Raw genomic sequence first — 21,891 nt, 5'->3', positions numbered from 1 at the left:
ACACTACTTTAGCCATAGCACAGACTTTCACACACCATTTACTTACATCAATCCATCCTGAAACTGACACGATGAGGTTTTTAATAACTTTAATTAAATATATAAATATATTAAACTGAAATACAACAAATAAAACTGTAAACATTTCTGACTTAAATAAGTGCAAACTGTTGAATATTAGACTATTAGATCTAAATCATACTTGTAAACTAAACTAAAGTGGCTTTCGCCGAACTCTCTGTGTGGCAAAGCTGTTGATGAGCTCTTCATAGTCCAAAGATTTTGTGAGTTCAGACTCTATTGCCAACACTGCCAGTGAGTTCAATCTTTCCTCTCCCAGTCTGGATCGTAAGTAGTTCTTAACTCGCTTCAAAGTTGAGAAAGAACGCTCAGCTGAGCAGTTAGTTGCTGCAGTACACAAAAACATTCTGAGAGCAATGTCCACATTTAAATAAATGCTTTGCAATCCTCTCTCCCTTATCATTCGGGACATCGCCAGAACAGAGGTATCTTCTGCAGAAGAACTTATTAGGTATGAACGAAAGTGGAGGCACTCATCAAAAAAACACTCCTGTTCCAAGTCTTTGCTGTAAGAAGAACAAAGGTTGTTTGCATACTGTAATATTGCTGATGGCTCAGTTTTTGATAAATCAGTAATAAATTTAAACTTTCCAAAGAAAGAGTCATATGCTGTTTTTCTTCTCATAAGTTCAGCAACCAAGTTGTCACAAATAACATAAAAGGTGTTAATGCGAAAATGTTCTTGGGCTTCCTCTGCCTGTGTCTTGCTGGAAGTTGCTGAACCTTTCCTTGCTTGTGCACCTTTCCTCTTATTCTCATAATCCTTCACAACGGATTTTTCTATTGCAGCAGCTTCGAAAGTTGGGAATATATCTCTGGTTTCTCGAGCAAACTGGATCAGTGACTCATACAGCTCCCCTACAATTCCAACATCAATGCCAATACTTTGGAGTTTTTTGCTAACTGCACCAAATCTATCCAGGATAGTACCCCACAAACCACTCATAAGTGCAGTCTCCAGACGTCGTATTTCTTTCAGAAGACCTTCAGCTTCCTTGCATGTTCCCGGTGCCTCTGAGGTATTTTCCTTAATTTTTGTTAAGGCTTCGATTACTTGAGTCCAATTTCGATTCAAGCTTCTACAGGCATCTTCCCTGGCTGACCACCGTGTGTCAGATAATCTCTTGACCGCTAGAGTGTTTGGCACAGATGATAGATGTTCTTGTAAAATCTCCCATCTGTGAGTGGAAGCAGTAAAAAAAATGTAAAGGTATTGTAGGAGACCAAAGAATGAACAGGCTTCAGGACAACTTTCAGCAGCATGCTTCCCTACTAGATTTAAAGAATGTGCAGAGCATGGAATATACACAGCAAGTGGGTTTATTTCCAGAATTCTGGCTTGCAATCCTCTATAATGGCCAGACATATTGCTTGCGTTGTCATATGATTGACCACGACAGTTGGCAATATCAAGATCATATGACTTCAGAGTGGTGAGGACCACTTCAGCCAGTTGTTCCGATTTATGACCAGGATTTGGAATAAAACGTAGAAAACGCTCAACCGGTAAGCCATCTTCCTTGACATACCTTAAGATGAAGGCCAGCTGATCCGTGTGGGAGCTATCAGGTGTTGAATCAACAATGATAGAGTAATATTTAGCAGCCTTTGCCTCCTTAACCATCTGCTTTGTAACAGAATCTGCCATAAGCTGAATAAACTGCTCACAGGTAGCGAATGAGAGGTAAGATGTGACTCCTTTTCCTGCATTGCCGTAACGGGCAATGTGTTCTGCTATAAATGGGTCAAATTCTGACAGAAATTCGAACATCATCATGTAGTTTCCGTTGTGTGTGGAACCAAAACGGTCATCTTTCCCTCTGAAAGCAAGTCCTCGAGTGCCAAGTGCCTTAACTGCAGCAACAACTCTTTTTAAAACATTTCTCCAATATTGAATTTCATCAGAACGCTGCTTGGTAAGACTTTCATCAATTCTCCCCAGTGTACATGCTCTTGATTTTAAAGATAGCACGCAGGATTTGTGTTCAGCTGAACGTTCGTGCTCATTTAATTGAGCCGTGCCATTTTTCCAGTCATTGAAGCCACTTTCTGCCAACTGGGATTTGCCACCAAACAAACGACATGGAGCACAAAACACTACTCCTTTGCTTTTGGAGTAAACCAAATAGCTCCTTTTTTGTTTCTCTCCATTAAAGATTCCTTTTTCAAAAAGGTGTTTGGTTAGCAATCTAGAATGGTCAGCATAAAGCCTTCTCGACTGTGTAAAGTCCAGATTCTCATTTTGAATTATTCCATGTTTAGCCACATGGTCTCTGGTGCAATCATTTAAAACCCATTCAGCAGGGTCAGAGCTCACTCCTATTTGTACAACAGGATCATCAAATTCTACTGAACTCGAAGGACCTGATTCAGAAGTCTCAGTTTCTCTGGCAATACTAGAACTACTGGTAGCTAGTAAAGTATCAAAACTGCATGTAGCAACTACATCAGTTTCACAGATGTCAGCAGTTAAATCTTCAACTACCTCCTCACCCTGCTCAGTATTAGAAGAAGCCACAGGTTTTGAGAAAAATAGTTCAATTTTTCCTGTCTGTTCAAGCTCCCTGGCTTGTTTTTCACGCCTAATTTTGGCATTTTTTCGGTAACCTGCTCCACTTAGCCTTTTTCGCCCGTCACTCATGGCTGCTAAGAATAGTACCAATGCTGTGAAAATCAACCGACATAGCATCAGTAAAAATCAACTGACATAGCATCAGTAAAAATCAACTGACATAGCATTAGTAAAAATCGACCGACATAACATCAATGAAAATCAACCGCCATAGCGTCAATAAAAATAAACCGGCATAGCGTCAATGAAAATAAACCGGCATAGCGTCAATGAAAATCAACCAGCATAGCGTCAATGAAAATCAACCGCCATAGCGTCAATGAAAATCAACCGCCATAGCGTCAATGAAAATCAACCGCCATAGCGTCAATGAAAATCAACCGCCATAGCGTCAATGAAAATCAACCGCCATAGCGTCAATGAAAATCAACCGCCATAGCGTCAATTAAAATCAACCGCCATAGCGTCAATTAAAATCAACCGCCATAGCGTCAATGAAAATCAACCGCCATAGCGTCAATGAAAATCAACCGCCATAGCGTCAATGAAAATCAACCGCCATAGCGTCAATGAAAATCAACCGCCATAGCGTCAATGAAAATCAACCGCCATAGCGTCAATGAAAATCAACCGCCATAGCGTCAATGAAAATCAACCGCCATAGCGTCAATGAAAATCCATCGCCATAGCGTCAATTAAAATCAACCGCAATAGCGTCAATTAAAATCAACCGCAATAGTGTCAATGAAAATAAACCGCAATGGCGTCAATGAAAATAAACCGCAATAGCGTCAATGAAAATAAACCGCAATAGCGTCAATGAAAATAAACCTAATAGCGTCAATGAAAATAAACCTAATAGCGTCAGTGAAAATCAACAGACGTAGCACGTGCTGCCCGGCTATAATGGAAGGAGGCTCTGAAGGAGCATGCTGCTTCTTGTGGGAGGTTGGCGCTGTCTGCTCTCCGTGGCAACAATCAGACATTAATCAGGAAGCAGGGACAGAGCAGAGAGAGAGCGGCAAGGGGTAGGGCCGTCTTTATTATTGATTGGACCCTGGGCAAGAATTTACTTGGGCCCCCTGGATCCTGGCTTCCCACACAAAAATGTGCAGTGTCTCAGTATATATCAGCCAACCCACTACTTTCCCATAGGAAAGCATTGGGAGGCTATTGCGCATGTGTGGCAAAACACTGTGCTGCACCAATCAGCATCTCCTCATAGAGATGCATTAAATCAATGCATTTCTATGAGGAGTGTTCAGCGTGAATGCCAGTGCTACACGTTGTGCAACAGTGGACTAGGAAGCACCTCTAGTTGCCGTCTGATGAGTGGCCACTAGAGGTATTCATAGACAGTAATGTAAATACTGCCTTTTTTCTGAAAAGGCAGTGTTTACATTAAAAAGCCTGCAGAGACATGATATAGACACCAGAACTACTACGTTTAGCTGTTGTGGTTTTGGTGACTATAGTGTCCCTTGAATATAGAGAAGAAAAAGAATCACAAATAAATAAAATGTCTGTATCATCTAAAAGTTACTTAAAAAAAAAACAAAAAAAAAACTATGCACATTCCTAGTTTGGTTTTTAGCGTCTGACAAACATTTTGTATTTTGGAGATTACTTGCATATGCGTAACAAATATATAAAAAGTAATCTGTAAATACAAAGTATTTATGTCAGAAGTTGTGTTTTTTTAATTTTTAGAATAATGATACAGGCAGCCATTTTATTTAATGTATTTGTGCTAATTTCTGTGTTGGTTGGTGGGGAGTGAAGGGCAGTATTACACAATCTTTACATGTATAAAAAAAAATATATAAAGATTGTGTAATACTGCCCTTCACTCCCCCCCCCTTAAAAAAATTATAAATATTGTGTAATACTGCCCTTCACTCCCCCCCTAAAAAATAAATACATTAATAAATACAAATACATTAAATCAAATGGTTATATAAATACTGTATTACAGATTACTTTTTTTTTTTTTTAAACAATCAGCAGTTTGAGATCAGTATTAACCCCTACCTAATCCTCCCCCCTTTAACCAGCCAGCCCCCTTACCTTACCCCATAAAACAACTAAGCAATTTCTTTTAGTGAAGGACAGGACTGTAATTTAAGTACTTACAGTTCTGAAGACAGGTAGACAGCAGGCTCCGATCAGGCAATTGGGGCCTGGGCTCAGTGTTCACGGTGACCGTGCGCTCTGCAGCAGGAGGAGGGCTCACCCTAGCGTTGCCGGCCCGTGACTTCACCTCCGTGTGACGTCACGACGGCAACGCGCATTCGTAAAAGGCAGGGGAGGTCGGAAGGAAATCAGGAGGAGGAGGAGGAGGAAGAGCAACTCCTTCACTATGCGGCGCCGGCGATGCCGCTCGCATAGTGAAGCAACGGACTCCGTAAAAAAAAAATAATATATATATATTTGGCATATTATTGGAACTATCACTAAGCAAACAAGGCATTTTGCCGCCCCATTGGCAAGTGCCGCCCTAGGCAAATGCCTTGTTTGCCTTGTGATAGATACACCCCTGCTCCCCTGGCTATGATTGACAGAGCCTGCATGAAAAAAAACTGGTTTCACTTTCAAACAGATGTAATTTACCTTAAATAATTGTATCTCATTCTCTAAATTGAACTTGAATCACATACAGGAGGATCTTGCAGGGTCTAGCAAGCTATTAACATAGCAGGGGATAAGAAAATCTTAATTAAACATAACTTGCAATAAAGAAAGCCTAAATAGGGCTCTCTTTACAGGAAGTGTTTATGGAAGGCTGTGCAAGTCACATGCAGGGAGGTGTGACTAGGGTTCATAAAAAAAGGGATTTAACTCCTAAATGGCAGAGGATTGAGCAGTGAGACTGCAGGGGCATGTTCTATACACCAAAACTGCTTCATTAAGCTAAAGTTGTTCAGGTGACTATAGTGTCCCTTTAATACACAATATATACAAAATGTAACATAGAACAGAAACATAGAAACATAGAATGTGACGGCAGATAAAAACCATTCGGCCCATCTAGTCTGCCCAGTTTTCTAAATACTTTCACTAGTCCCTGGCCTTATCTTATAGCTAGGATAGCCTTATGCCTATCCCATGCATGCTTAAACTCCTTTACTGTGTTAACCTCTACCACTTCAGTTGGAAGGCTATTCCATGCATCCAGTACCCTCTCAGTAAAGTAATACTTCCGGCTATTATTTTTAAACCTTTGCCCCTCTAATTTAAGACTGTCCTCTTGTTGTGGTAGTTTTTCTTATTTTAAATGTGGTCTCCTCCTTTACTGTGTTGATTCCCTTTATGTATTTAAATGTTTCTATCATATCCCCCCGTCTCGTCTTTTCTCCAAGCTATACATGTGAAGATCCTTTAACCTTTCCTGGTAAGTTTTATCCTGCAATCCATGAACCAGTTTAGTAGCCCTTCTCTGAACTCTCTCTAAGGTATCAATATCCTTCTGAAGATACGGTCTCCAGTACTGTGTACAGTACTCCAAGTGAGGTCTCACCAGTGTTCTGTACAATGGCATGAGCACTTCCCTCTTTCTACTGCTAATGCCTCTCCCTATACAACCAAGCATTCTGCTAGCATTTCCTGCTGCTCTGTTACATTGTCTGCCTACCTTTAAGTCATCAGAAATAATCACCCCTAAATCCCTTTCCTCAGATGTTGAGGTTAGGACTCTATAAAATATTCTCTACTCTGCCCTTGGGTTTTTACGTCCAAGATGCATTATCTTGCACTTATCCACATTAAATGTCAGTTGCCACAACTCTGACCATTTTTCTAGTTTACCTAAATCATTTGCCATTTGGCTTATCCCTCCTGGAACATCAGCCCTGTTACATATCTTAGTATCATCAGCAAAAAGACATACCTTACCATCAAGACCTTCTGCAATATCACTAATAAAAATATTAAAGAGAATGGGTCCAAGTACAGATCCCTGAGGTACCCCACTGGTGACAAGCCCAAGCTTCGAATATACTCCATTGACTTCAACCCTCTGTTGCCTGTCACTCAGCCACTGCCTTACCCATTCAACAATATTGGAATCCAAACTTAAAGATTGCAGTTAATTGATAAGCCTTCTATGTGCAACAGTGTCAAAAGCCTTACTGAAATTTAGGTAAACAATGTCTACTGCACCACCCTAATCTATAATTTTAGTTACCCAATCAAAAAAATCAATAAGATTAGTTTGGCATGATCTCCCTGAAGTAAACCCATGTTGTCTACGATCTTGAAATCCATGTGTTTTTAGATGTTCAATAGTGATGTCCCGAACGGTTCGCTGGTGAATAGTTCCTGGCGAACATCGCTTGTTCGCGTTCGCCAGGGATGGCGAACATATGCGCTGTTCAGTCCGCCCCTATTCGTCATTATTGAGTAAACTTTGACCCTGTACCTCACAGTCAGCAGACACATTCCATTCAATCAGCAGCAGACCCTCCCTCCCAGACCCTCCCACCTCCTGGACAGCATCCATTTTACATTCATTGTGAAGCTGCATTCTTAGTGAGTGGAGGGACAGTGTAGCTGCTGCTGATTTGATAGGGAAATTGATAGCTAGGCTAGTGTATTCAGTGTCCACTACAGTCCTGAAGGACTCATCTGATCTCTGCTGTAAGGACATCACCCCAAAAAGCCCTTTTTAGGGCTAGAACATCAGTCTGCTTTTTTTTTGTAATGTAATTGCAGTTGCCTGCCTGCCAGCCTGTGTGTCAGGCTCACAGCATATACTGTGCCCACCTGCCCAGTGCCACCACTCATTGGTGTAACAATAGCTTGCATTTAAAAAAAAAAAAAACTTTTTTGACTGTAATATAATAGCAGTCAGTTTCCTTCACTAGTGTGCGTTTCAGGGCCTGCCCAGTGCCACCACTCACTCACTGGTGTCACAATAGCTTGCATTTAAAAAAACAAAAACTTTTTTGACTGTAATATAATAGCAGTCAGTTTCCTTCACTAGTGTGCGTTTCAGGGCCTGCCCAGTGCCACCACTCACTCACTGGTGTCACAATAGCTTGCATTTAAAAAAAACAAAAACTTTTTTGACTGTAATATAATAGCAGTCAGTTTCCTTTACAAGTGTGCGTTTCAGGGCCTGCCCATTGCCACCACTCACTCACTGGTGTCCCAATAGCTTGCATTTTAAAAAAACTAAACTTTTTTGACTGTAATATAATAGCAGTCTGTTTCCTTCACTAGTGTGCATTTCAGGGCCTGCCAGGGCACAGTGTCACACCAGTGCAACTCATATCTGATGTAACAGTAGTGTACATTTAAAAACAAAATACAATTTTGACTGTAATAGATTGAATAGCAGTTAGTTGTCTGCCAGCGTGTGTGTCAGGCTCACAGCATATACTGTGCCCACTTGCCCAGTGCCACCACTCATATCTGGTGTCACAATAGCTTGCATTTAACAAAAACGAAACTTTTTTTACTGTAATATAATAGCAGTCAGTTTCCTTCACGAGTGTGCATTTCAGGCCCTGCCCAGTGCCACCACTCACTCACTGGTGTCACAATAGCTTGCATTTAAAAAAAACAAAACTTTTTTGACTGTAATATAATAGCAGTCATTTCCTTCACGCGTGTGCGTTTCAGGGCCTGCCAGGGCACAGTGTCACACCAGTGCAACTCATATCTGGTGTAACAGTAGTGTACATTTTTTTAAAAAAAATAAAATTTTGACTGTAATAGATTGAATAGCATGAGATCAGCCAGGGAGACCCCCTTAGAGGTGGAGGGAGCGCCGGTACAACTATACCAAGACCTGGCGCCGGCCACCCTCAAGAGACGGCGGGAAATTAGGCCTCTCATTTACCACCTCAACCAGCACGGCCTCCGCTACGCATGGGGGCATCCCTTTAAAATCATAGTCCGCAACAACAGCAGATTCCACTCCATAGCGCGACCGGACGAAATACCAGACCTCCTAGACCAACCGGGCCTCCCACCCCTACTGGAGCCACCCCGCATCGCGCAAAGCTCCGCAGCACCTCAAGAGTCGTCCCACAACCACCCGGGGAGAAGCAGAAGCCGCCCCCGGCCGAACTTGGAGCAGCGACACAATAACGAAGCAGCACAGTAAAACAGTAATCCAGTAAAACAACGAACTTGTAAGCACACTCACCCTCTACAGCATCCTCACACGACGTCCACGACACACCGACTCCATATGAACGCACAGCACAACAGCATCAAACCAGCCGAGCAGCCGACTTCCACCGATCGCAGCCGTCCACCAGCGTTGATTGATCCTCCCCACGGTCCAACAGACGGAGCACGGCTCAGACCCCAACGAGCAGGATACAGCGAGAGACACAAGGGGTCACAAGCAGCACTGCGAGGGGAAGGCCCGCTGGAGGTCACGGACAGAGGCCAGCACAGGTACAGGGTCTGATGCCACAATCCCCCTCAGCCCACTGCCGTCACAGAGGTTCCCACGGGCTGCAGACCCACCTCCAGCCGGGTCTCCCCTCCACCTTACACAAAATGGGACTGGGGCATCCAAGAGCAATAGCCCTCCAAGGGACTATACCAGAACTGGGGGGGGGGTCGGGGGGGGTGGGGGAGGAGGGAGACTGGGGGGGGTGGGGGGGTGGGCAGACCCCACAAGACGACAGAAATCCCCGACTAGGGCCACGAAACGCACGGTGCAGACCCAAAGAACGCCACTATGGCAGAATAACAGAGCCATGGGACGGGGGACCACTACTCCCACAACACCAGGCTACAAGCTGGGGCACACCAACAGGGGACTTAAAGTTATACAGGAGCACACTAGATCACCGTAGAGAGACGGGGGGCAACACCTGTACAGCAAGGGGAGGGGGGGGAGACGGAGGGGGACTAACGATGGAGGGAGGGAGGACAGACACGGGACTGACCCCACAAGATGGAAAACGCCCCTGACCAGGGCCCAGTACACAAAAGATGACCCAAAGGACACCGCAAAGGCAGGCCATCATAGACGGAGGACAGAGAACCACCACCCCAACAGCACTAGGCTACCATAACAACAACCCACGGACAACATGCGCACTCCCAACTGGGGCACCCCAACATGGGACATAAATGGAGACGGGAGTAACCGAGCACCCTAACCCACCGCAGGACGACAGAGGGCAATACCTGACCGGCGAGGGGGGGGGGGGCAGGAGACACTTGACGGAACGGGACACCTCCCTAGATGACAGGGACCCTCCCACAGTGCCCAGGGTCCCTGTCATCTAGGGACCACTTAATCCCAGAAAGCCCGCATCCACAAGGGGACCCCGACGGACAGAAGGACATAAACCCGAGACCACTACAGCCTGTTGGGATAACGAGTAGGAACAGGGAGGGAGGGACTAGGCCCCTATCGAGCCACTAAACAAGAGACGACATCACATCATACTGGACCGTGACACAAAGAGACGAGATCCAGGTCGCCACAGCAAAATCCCCTCCCCAAACGACAGCCTAATAACCAAACCTTACCAACAGAAACCCCAGACAAACACCACACCCAAAAGAAAGCTACAGGAGGACGGCAAGTACTGATCAGGGGACAGAACTCCCGCAAGACAATCACACAACCAACACAACCTCAACCGCAAACGGCTCGAACGTACACTCCACTCACAATCGCAAGACATTACATCTAAGACAGAAGGAAATCCAGGGAAGAGTGGACGACACAACTATCATAGGGACTATCAACACTCCGACAATACACTTACAACATCACCAGGGTGAGACACACCACCAAGGGTTACACCGCACAAAGTTCACAAAGCAAAGTTACAGTAGTTCAAACCGCCACAGCCGCAGTTTAAGTTAATGTTAACATAAATACCCCATGAAGGTATAGAGGTCGTGGGACGCTCTAGCTGAAACCAGCCTAAATGGGACACCTAGCACTAGAGAGCCACGGCCTCGAGGCTCCCCCCCCCCCCCCCCGGGGCGCCCCATCCCTTTCCCCCCCTCCTTTCCCTCCCCCCTAATGTCACACAAGGCTCAGCCATCACACACACACGCCGGGCAGGCTAAGGGCAAGCCGCGCCACGACTTGCACACAACTTTTCTCTTCTTGTTCTCCACCTATCTCTGGCGGGACCACTGCAAGGATACCCGACTCGGGGAGGGTGTTCCCCGCCCAACCGGTAACTGGCCAGAGCGATAAGCCCAGTTTACCCAGAACCTAAACCGGGAACCCGCCGTGGGGGGCTGCTGCATCCACACAGACCGGGCCCACCTAGACAGAGACTCACCCCTCCCTTGCCCCTTACCCCCTTCCCTTCCCCCCACAAAAACACACCTAAACACTCCCGGCAGACACCGGCCAACGGACAAGACCTACATCACCCACCCTCTCCCTGAGGAAGAAGCCTCTACCCCCAGACCACCACACACTCCTCCTGACTTGATATCCCAGCGTGGAGAATCCCACCATGGCACCTCCTAATCTTAAACTCAGCCTCACATCCCTTAACGTAAAAGGTCTGCATACACCGGGCAAACGCCATGGGATAATGCGGTGGGCCAACCGCACGGGTTCCGACATCATACTTCTCCAGGAAACCCACTTCATGGACCACAAAAACTTCCCTCTAGCTAACAGACATTTTAAAAGATACTACCTGGCCAACTCCCCGGCCCCTAAAACTAAAGGAATAGCGATCCTACTACGCAACTCATGCCCATTGGACGAAATCCAATTGACCAAAGACCCCGAGGGTCGATTCCTTTTCCTCTCTGGACGAGTAGGGACTACCCCAATAACTATTGGCTCCATCTACGCCCCCAATATCCCGGACACTCAGTTCTGGGATTCCCTCCGTAACCACATCTCTAGCCTAGGCCACAAACACGTAATTCTCTGAGGTGATTTTAACGCAACACAATCCCCACCCGCGGACCGTAAAGCACACCCAGACAAACATCTGACTACAACCAGAAACGACAAGCTATACGCCAGCTTTCTCAAAGACACGGCCCTCATAGACGCCTGGAGAGCGCACCACCCGTCAGCCGGGAACTATACTTTTTATTCGAACACACACAGGTCGTACTCCAGGATCGACAGCTTCTTGACCTCGCAGGCAACCCAACCATGGACGGTACAGACGAAAATAGGCAACATAGCTTGGTCCGACCACGCGGAAGTGGCACTGACCATCCAAATCCCGCATCTGGCCCGCGAATGGCGCTGGCGCCTCAACCCATGGATCCTACGAGACAAAGCAACCGTACACACGGTGACCGAAGACATCAGAAACTACTTTGAAATTAATACAACGTCGGACGTGCCCCTAGCAACAGTATGGGCAGCCCATAAAGCCGTGATCCGAGGGAAATTAATAGCGATAGCTACAGCAACAAAGAAACAACTCCTCAAAAACCTGACCGAAGCGCTAACAGAACTAACGACATTGGAAACGCGCCACAAACAATCCCCATCGGACCAGCTCCAAACCCAACTTACAGAAACCCGAGAACGAATTCGGCAACTGTCGAGAATAGACGTGGCAAGAAACCTCATGTGGACAAAACAGAGGTTTTACGAGAAGGGTAACAAAGCCGACTCCCTCCTCGCGCATTGTCTGAAGAAGCGTCAGGACACGAAAAGGATATCGAAAATTTGCACCCGCACGGGGGAAATCACGACCAAACCGGAGCAAGTAGCCTCAGAATTCGAAAGCTACTACACAAACCTATACAATCATGACGTCCCTCCACACTCGAACCCCTCGACTCGAGCAAAAACTATAGCCGAGTTCCTGGAACCTCTTGGCTTGCCAGCCCTGCCAGCCAGAGCCACTGAGACGCTGGGGGCACCAATCGAACCAGAGGAACTCGCGCGCATCCTTAAGACACTGAAACCACTAAAGAGCCCAGGACCTGACGGCTTTACAACACTATACTATAAAACGTTTCAAGCGATACTCATTCCACACCTTTGCTCGACATTTAATTCGCTACTACAGGGACAACGACTACCCCCAGACATGCTCGCAGCCGACGTATGCCTCCTACCCAAGCCCGGAAAAGAACACCTTGACCCAGGACACTACCGCCCGATCTCGCTCCTAAATGCCGACCTGAAAATTTTAACAAAAGCACTAGCCAATCGCCTCAACAGTTACCTGCCCCACATGATCCACCCCGACCAGGTCGGCTTCATCCCTAAAAGGCAAGCAGCGGACAACACGAGGAGAGCTTACAATACAATCTGGTACGCCCAACACCGCAACATACCTTCAGTCATGCTATCCCTAGACGCAGAGAAGGCATTTGATCGCCTTCTCTGGCCTTATCTCTTCAGCGTTCTTGAGCACCTAGGATTCCCGGAAGGTTTCATCAAGATCCTCACCGCAATCTACGACCACCCCACAGGCCGCCTCCTGATTCCAAACACCGCAGCGCAGACATTCACCATCGCGAACGGGACCAGACAGGGCTGCCCCCTGTCCCCACTGCTGTTTGCAATCTCACTAGAACCCCTTTTGCAGGCCATCCGCACCCACCCCAAGATCCAGGGAATCCGTATCCGGAGGGAGACATACGCGGTAGCGGCATACGCGGATGATGTACTCTTAACACTAGCTGACCCCATACAATCTCTACAAGCAACAATTGACCTTATAGCCAAGTACTCCACCTTTTCGGGATATAAGATTAACTTAGCGAAATCCATCCTCATGCCAATGGCAATGAAACACCCCCAAATCATAGTATTGAGACAACTATTCCCATTCCGCATCACCACCACTTCCCTCACATATCTAGGCATCAAACTAACCACCAAATTAGAGAACTCGTACGACATAAACTACAAACCACTACTTACGACAGCACAACAGGACCTACAAAGATGGGATAAACTGGGGGTGTCGTGGCTGGGTAGAGTCACCACCATTAAAATGAACCTGCTACCAAGGTTCCTCTACCTATTCCAGACACTGCCAATCCCACTACAAAAAACGGACTTCAAACACCTACAAGCAGCTATCGACAGGTTTGTCTGGAAGTCCCGGAAGCCCCGAATTCGTAGAGCAACGATGTATGTCCCCAGACTAGCGGGAGGACTGGGACTCCCGAACTTTCTCCACTACTACAACGTAGCACAACTGGCCCACATCCAACAATGGCACGCTCCACTGGGCACCAAACGATGGGTCGACATGGAACATGACGCCATGGGATGGGACCTTCCAACCTCCTACATGTGGGTCCCACCGAAATACAGGCCACTACCACCATCAACCATCCCAGCAATCACGCACACCATAGCACTCTGGGACAAACTAAACCGCAAGTTCGACCTATCCTCCTTCCTCTCCCCGGTAACACCGATATACCGTAACAAAATCTTCCCACCAGGTATGACGGCAAAACACTTCACTGCTTTCGACCGGAGAGACATCTCCCGACTCCTCCACCTGTACCAAAATGGGGAAACCTTCAAATACTCCGAACTTCCACACGCAGAAGACTTGACCTCAGCTGACTTCTTCTGCTACATTCAACTGAGAGACCTAGCGCAACAGCCAGTAATTAAACAAGCAGGACTGGCACCGCCAACACCATTCGAAAAGCAATGTTTTGACGCACCACTTCGGAGAGGACAAATCTCGGACATCTACACCACGCTAACAACGCACACCTCCCAAATCAACCTAACGTACATCACAGCATGGGAAAAGGACATCGGACCACCGGAAGAACCGAGCGACTGGACCGAGATATGGGCAGCCACGAACTCCCTTACCACTTGCGTCACACATAAAGAACAGGCCTTTAAAACCATCTTCCGCTGGTACCTGACACCACAAAAACGTTACCAAATGGGACAGAAACCCACCGACGAATGTCTATGCGGAGAGAAGGGCACCTACCTCCACTGTTGGTGGACATGCCCCAAACTAAAGCAGATCTGGACGGAAACACAGGGCCTCATAGAACAGGTGATAGGGAAACCCATCCAGATACAGCCATGGACAATGCTACCAAACAAACCCTTAGACACCCTCACCAGACAGGAAAACAAGTTGGTGGCCCGCATAACCCTAGCCACACGCAGGGCAATCGCAGAACTATGGGCAGACCAGCGGACACCCGCTCTGGGGACAGTCATCTGTAAAATCAGAGAAACGAGAGACTTAGATGAACTCACCGCGCAAATCCACGACTCCTACAAGGCCTTCCACCGGACGTGGGACCTCTGGGACATGAACTACTAAAACAACCACCAGAACCATTAGCTCCTCCCGAGAAGCCCACTCAGACTCACACCTCCAGCAATCCCGGCAAAAAGATAAGTCGCAACCCAGAGAGCCACCCACACCCAAAATGCCAACGAAATAGGCCCAAGAGGCGATCCGGCACACGACTGACATGCAACAGACAGACAGGCCCTACCCAAACGGCCACTGCTCATACGAACCCCACAACCCAACCCTGCTGCCCCCCCTAAACCCATCAATTCCAACTCCCACCGACAAAGACAGACAAGAACCAGACCAGAGAGCCCTGACGGCCCTCAGCGGACCAGGGGCACGGCCGGTGTGGACGCGCAGACACGGGGCGGGATCCACCATCCACGCACCACACTCTCAGGACACTAACAGAAAGAAAGATGAAGGAGCACGGGCACTGAGAGGAGGGCACACCACCACACCCACTCCAGCACAACCACGAGACAACACCTACACACTACACCACGCGACAACACGAACCCCCTAACCTGGGCCATAACGGTCTACCCCAATCAGAAGAAAGATACCAAGATCACCAACAGACCAGCGTAAGAGGGGAGACAGGACATGAACCAGGCACACAGGGAGCACAGTCACCAGACCCACACAACACACCAAACGCCAGCCACCACACCCCACAACCCCCGACCCACTACCCCCAGACGAACCCACCCCGCTCAAAACAGATAACACGCGAGACCTTTAAACCACTAACGCACCAAAGCCAACATGGGAATACTGTAATCCCTAGAACAAACAAAGAACACCAGACAAGGCCACCTAACCAAGGAAGTCACACGACAATATGCTAAAAGGCACTCCCTAAGACTAAGGGTACCTCACATAACCAAAGCCTTGAGAATGGGCCCTACAGGCACCGACAAGACCGAACTGCACAACGACCCCAAAAATAGGTACACATACAAGCAGCAGGGTAAGGGTCAGCGCAGGTAGCAGCCAACCCACGACCAAACCCGACATCGTCCCCGAGTAGACGAGCCCGACCCGAGACGCAGGGATTACAAAATGTGGTTGCATCATGTTACCCCTTCCCACCCCATCCCCTTCTTTTTCTTCTGTACCCCCTACCCACACATTACTGAAAACGAAAAATAAAGAATTTATTAAAAAAAATAGATTGAATAGCAGTTAGTTGTCTGCCAGCGTGTGTGTCAGGCTCACAGCGTATACTGTGCCCACTTGCCCAGTGCCACCACTCATATCTGGTGTCACAATAGCTTGCATTTAACAAAAAAAAAACCTTTTGGACTGTAATATAATAGCAGTCAGTTTCCTTCACGAGTGTGCGTTTCAGGGCCTGCCCAGTGCCACCACTCACTCATATCTGGTGTCCCAATAGCTTGCATTTAAAAAAAACTAAACTTTTTGGACTGTAATATAATAGCAGTCAGTTTCCTTCACGAGTGTGCGTTTCAAGGCCTGCCCAGTGCCACCACTCACTCACTGGTGTCCCAATAGCTTGCATTTAAAAAAACTAAACTTTTTTGACTGTAATATAATAGCAGTCAGTTTCCTTCACGTGTGTGCGTTTCAGGGCCTGCCAGGGCACAGTGTCACACCAGTGCAACTCATATCTGGTGTAACAGTAGTGTACATTTAAAAAAAAAAAACATTTTTTGACTGTAATATAATAGCAGTCAGTTTCCTTCACGAGTGTGCGTTTCAGGGCCTGCCCAGTGCCACCACTCACTCACTGGTGTCACAATAGCTTGCATTTAAAAAAAACAAAACTTTTTTGACTGTAATATAATAGCAGTCATTTCCTTCACGCGTGTGCATTTCAGGGCCTGCCAGGGCACAGTGTCACACCAGTGCAACTCATATCTGGTTTAACAGTAGTGTACATTTAAAAAAAAAAAAAAATTTTGACTGTAATAGATTGAATAGCAGTTAGTTGTCTGCAAGCGTGTGTGTCAGGCCTACAGCGTCTACTCTGCCAACTTCTGCCACTGCACAGTGCGACTCATATCTGTTGTCACAGTAGCTTGCACGCATAGTACCACTAATCGAAAAAAAAATGACAGGCAGAGGCAGGCCACCCCGCAGGGGCCGTTGTGGTCGTGGTGCTGTGATTCCCTTTGGCCCTAGAATAATGCCCAGTGTTCAGAGGCCACGTACCCTGAACTCGAAAAGTTCTGAGGACATAGTTGACTGGCTAACACAGGACACCCAATCTTCTACAGCTTCCGCTCGGAACCTTGAAGCACCATCCTCCTCCAGCTTAGCTTCGGGCACCTCTCAAGTTACCACACGCCCGCCTGCCGCCACCACCAACACTAGCACCACAGCCGCTTCACTTGGTATGTCAGAGGAGTTATTTACACATCAGTTGGAAGAAATGAGTGATGCGCAACCATTATTACCAGAGGATGTAGAGATAACAGGGATATGTCTCAGTCAGGCAGCATTACACACGTACGGTGGGATGATGATGATGCTGTACCCGCTGCTGCTTCCTTTGCTGAGTTGTCAGATACAAGTGAAGCAGGTGATGATGACGATGCGTCCGTGGATGTCATGTGGGTGCCTGCTAGAAGAGAAGAAGAACAGGGGGAAAGTTCAGATGGGGAGACAGAGAGGAGGAGGAGGAGGAGACGAGTTGGAAGCAGGGGGAGGTCGTCTCAAGGAGCTAGTGGCACAGTCAGACAGCATGCATCGGCACCCGGGGTCAGCCAGACAGCACGCCTGTGGCGAAACCGACCTCGCCACGTGTCCTTGGAGGGGGCTGCTTGCCCGCCTCTTGCCTCGGACTATGGCCCTGGGAGATTGGGCCCATTTACAAAGCGTATTCGGCCCTGGCAGAGTGCATGTCACTCATTCTGGCCCTTTGGACACAGTGGGGCCATTCGGTACTTGCCCTGTGTGAGCAGTGATACCCCCGAATAGCTATGCCATGGAGCCTATTCATGTAATGAAAGACTATGGGAAAGACTTTGGCTCCATGGCAATTAAACTGCATTTGTGTGGTCTGCGTGCCATTCACCTAATAATGTGCACGCAGACCTGAGCTATCTGGGGATATGTTACATGTCTGTGTTTGATGTATAAAAAGTAACTTTATATATTTTAAAACATAATCCTGTATTTAGGTCCCCACATGTGTAATGGAGTTTTGTCTTTGACCTGGGAGATAATTGGATTACTTCTCCAATTGTCTCCAGGGCAGAAGGGAGGAAGCCAGGATGCATTGTGGGGATGTTTTACTTTTCCTGTTTGAGCCAGATTGAAATACTGCCAGCCAGGGGGAACAAAATATACTTTTACTAACTTTTGAGCCCCTGGTCTGATTCATGCCATTTTTTAATATGTTCCCCTGAATGGATTGATTGTGGATATGTATTTTTATGTGAATGTGATGTATGGTTTCAAAGTTACAGAGTATGTGTGGAAACTGTATTTTTACTGTATGTAATAATTATGTTAATTGCTTATCTGAGGGGAGGGGATGTGTGGGTTGTACTGTTACTTGATTGGTTGTTTTATGCCTCCCCCTGGGTGTGTCCTGTATGTGCACAACTGTAATAAAAAGCAGGCTGGGTGTTCCAGACCTGAGATTCTGCTTGACCCTCAAACCGATGTGTCGTCTCGTTTTTGGGGAAATTGGATTGTATGCTGACTGCCAGGAGTGTAAGCGGATTGTATGCTTTTCCTGTTCGGCTGATTCCAGGGTTCGTGTGTTTCCAGTTCGGGAGATTGGTGATTGCTGTAGCTGCTGGTCTATGGAAAAGGGGGATATCGCCTAAACTGGGTTGTATCCTCTTGTAAGTGAAACGGTCCGTTACAACGCCAATCAACGCATGCTGTTGCCACCACCAGAATGCCGTCATTGCAGAGCTCAGCAGTGTGGCATTTTTTTTGTGTGTCTGCCTCTGACAACAGCGATGCCATTTGCAACCTGTGCCAAAAGAAACTGAGTCGTGGGAAGTCCAACAGCCACCTAGGTAGAACTGCTTTGCGAAGGCACATGATCGCACATCACAAACGCCTATGGGATCAACACATGAGTACAAGCAGCACACAAACTCAAAGCCGCCATCCTCCTCCTGGTCCAGCATCTTCAGCCACGTTAACCACTGCTGTCCTCCTTGCCCCCTCTCAACCATCCGCCCCTCCGTCTCTCGCCTTGAGCAGTTCCTGCTCATCTGCCCACAGTCAGGTGTCTGTCAAGGACATGTTTGAGCGTAAGAAGCCAATGTCACAAAGTCACCCCCTTGCCCGGCGTCTGACAGCTGGCTTGACTGAACTCTTAGCCTGCCAGTCAAAAAATGTGTAGCTATTGGGACACCGCAGTGGAAGGTACCCGGATGAAATTTCTTTGCACAAAAGGCAATCCCCAACCTGTACTCGATTGTGCAAAAGGAAGTTATGGCATGTCTGGCACACAGTGTTGGGGCAAGGGTCCATCTGACCACTGATACCTGGTCTGCAAAGCATGGTCAGGGCAGGTATATCATCTACACTGCGCATTGGGTAAACCTGCTGATGGCTGCCAAGCATGGAATGCGTGGCTCTGCAGAGGAGTTGGTGACACCGCCACGACTTGCAGGCAGGCCTGCTGCCACCTCCTCTACTCCTCCTACTCCATCATCTTCCATAACCTCCTTGGCTGAGTCCTCTTCTGCTGCTGCGTCTTGCTCCACATCAATGGCACCCCCCAGCTCCCCAGGTACTATTCCACATCCGGGATACAGCAGTGTCACGCCGTCTTGGGATTGACTTGCCTGAAAGCAGAGAGTCACACTGGACCAGCACTCCTGTCCACCCTGAACGCACAGGGGGATCAGTGGCTGACTCCGCACCAACTGGAGATCGGCAAAGTGGTTTGTGACAACGGAAGAAATTTGTTGGCGGCATTGCATTTGGGCAAGTTGACACATGTGCCGTGCATGGCACATGTGTGTAATCTGATCGTACAACGCTTTGTGCATAAGTACCCAGGCTTACAGGACATCCTTAAGCATGCCAGGAAGGTGTGTGGCCATTTCAGGCGTTCCTACACGGCCATGGCGCACTTTTCCGATATCCAGCAGCGAAAAAACATGCCAGTGAGGCGCTTGATTTGCGACAGCCCTACACGTTGGAATTCAACTCTCCTAATCTTCGACTGCCTGCTCCAACAAGAAAATGCCGTTAATGACTATTTGTATGACCGGGGTGCTAGGACAGCCTCTGCGGAGCTGGGAATTTACTGGACGCTCATGCGCAATGCCTGTAGGCTCATATGTCCTTTTAAAGAGGTGACAAACCTAGTCAGTCGCACCGAAGGCACCATCAGCGACATCATACCATTTGTTTTCTTCATGGAGAGTGCCCTGCGAAGAGTGCTGGATCAGGCCGTAGATGAGCGTGAAGAGGAAGAATTGTGGTCACCATCACCACCAGAAACAGCCTTATCAGGAGTCAGAGGAGGAATGTGGCTTTGAGGAGGAGGAGGAAGACCAACCACAACAGGCATCCCAGGGTGCTCGTTGTCACCTATCTGGTACCTGTGGTGTTGTACGTGGCTGGGGGGAAGAACATACCTTCAGTGAGATCACTGAGGACGAGGAACAGGACATGAGTAGCTCGGCATCCAACCTTGTGCAAATGGGGTCTTTCATGCTGTCGTGCCTGTTGAGGGACCCTCGTATAAAAAGGCTGAAGGAGAACGACCTGTACTGGGTGTCCACGCAACTAGACGCCCGGTATAAGCAGAAAGTGCCTGAAATGTTACCGAATTACGGCAAGTCGCAAAGGATGCAGCAGTTCCAAAATCAATTAAAAAGTATGCTTTACACAGCGTATAAGGGTGATGTCACAGCACAACGGGAATCAGCACAACGGGCATGCCATAATACTGTATTCACTGTATTACTGTTTTAGCTTGTACACGCTGTTGTGGCTATACAAGCCTGTTTATGTTACTCACGCACTGCAAAAATAAAGATTGACAAAAAAAAAAAAATACCATTACAAAGCAGCAAACAGATATTTGAAGCTGCTGGTGCCTCTGAAGTCCCACGGACATCAAGGTGTAGAGTCCTCCAGAGTCTTGCAACTGTGCATAAACCTTCTATTCGGTCACCACTAACCAATGCTCACAAGCAGAAACGGCTGCATTGGGCAGAAAAATACATGAACGCTAATTTTCAAACAGTCCTGTTCTCTGAGTGCCGTGCAACCCTGGATGGTCCAGATGGATGGAGTAGTGGATGGTTGGTGGATGGCCACCCTGTTCCAACAAGGCTGCGACGTCAGCAAGGGGGTGGTGGAGTCATGTTTTGGGCCGGAATCATGGGAAGAGAGCTGGTCAGCCCCTTTAGCGTCCCTGAAGGTGTAAAGATGGCCTCTGCAAAGTATGTGGAGTTTCTGACTGATCACTTTTTTCCCTGGTACAGAAGGAAGAACTATGCTTTCCGTAATAAAATCATCTTCATGCATGACAATGCACCATCTCATGCTGCAAAGAATACCTCTGCATCAATGGCTGCTATGCAGTTCTTCTGTTCACAAGCTCATACGAATGCCGGGCTGTTCAGGAGATAAATCATACAAACGGAGCTACCTCAGATAGCTATCCCATGGAGCCCATTCGTATAACGAAAGACTATGTGAAAGATTTTGGCTCCATGGCGATTAAACTGTATGTATGTTATCTGAGCCCTGTTCGGTAATATTGTGTGCTCAGATCTAAGCTATCTTGGGATACGTTGAAGGTGCATGTTTCATTCGGTAGTTTCAGTATTATATATTCTTATGTATTTTTACTATGTATGTAAAATGGAGGTTATGCTCTATCCCTGGAGGTAATTGAGTTACTTCCAGCACTTAACCCAATTATATCCAGGATAGAGAGGAGGGTTTACAATGTGCCTGTGTTTAGCCATGTGTATATTTGTGATTGTTTGCTGTGTAAGTTTGTCACAGTTTTCCACCAGGTCCCTCTGGGAGTGTCCACCTGGTGGAAGACCTGCATAA

General features: G+C 47.3%; 1 protein-coding gene across 1 annotated transcript; it reads right to left on the bottom strand.

Moving 5' to 3' along the window:
* Window positions 1-214: 214 nt before the first annotated feature.
* LOC134609504 (zinc finger MYM-type protein 1-like) lies at window positions 215-2,722 on the bottom strand. The gene has a single exon (XM_063453163.1). The coding sequence runs from the start codon at window positions 2,720-2,722 to the stop codon at window positions 215-217; it is 2,508 nt and encodes an 835-aa protein (XP_063309233.1).
* Between the last annotated feature and the right edge of the window lie 19,169 nt (window positions 2,723-21,891).

Source organism: Pelobates fuscus, chromosome 4 (assembly GCF_036172605.1).
Source record: "Pelobates fuscus isolate aPelFus1 chromosome 4, aPelFus1.pri, whole genome shotgun sequence".
Classification (NCBI taxonomy): domain Eukaryota; kingdom Metazoa; phylum Chordata; class Amphibia; order Anura; family Pelobatidae; genus Pelobates; species Pelobates fuscus.
The sequence above is the reverse complement of the archived record's forward strand: the minus strand, read 5'-3'. Positions and strand labels throughout refer to the sequence as shown.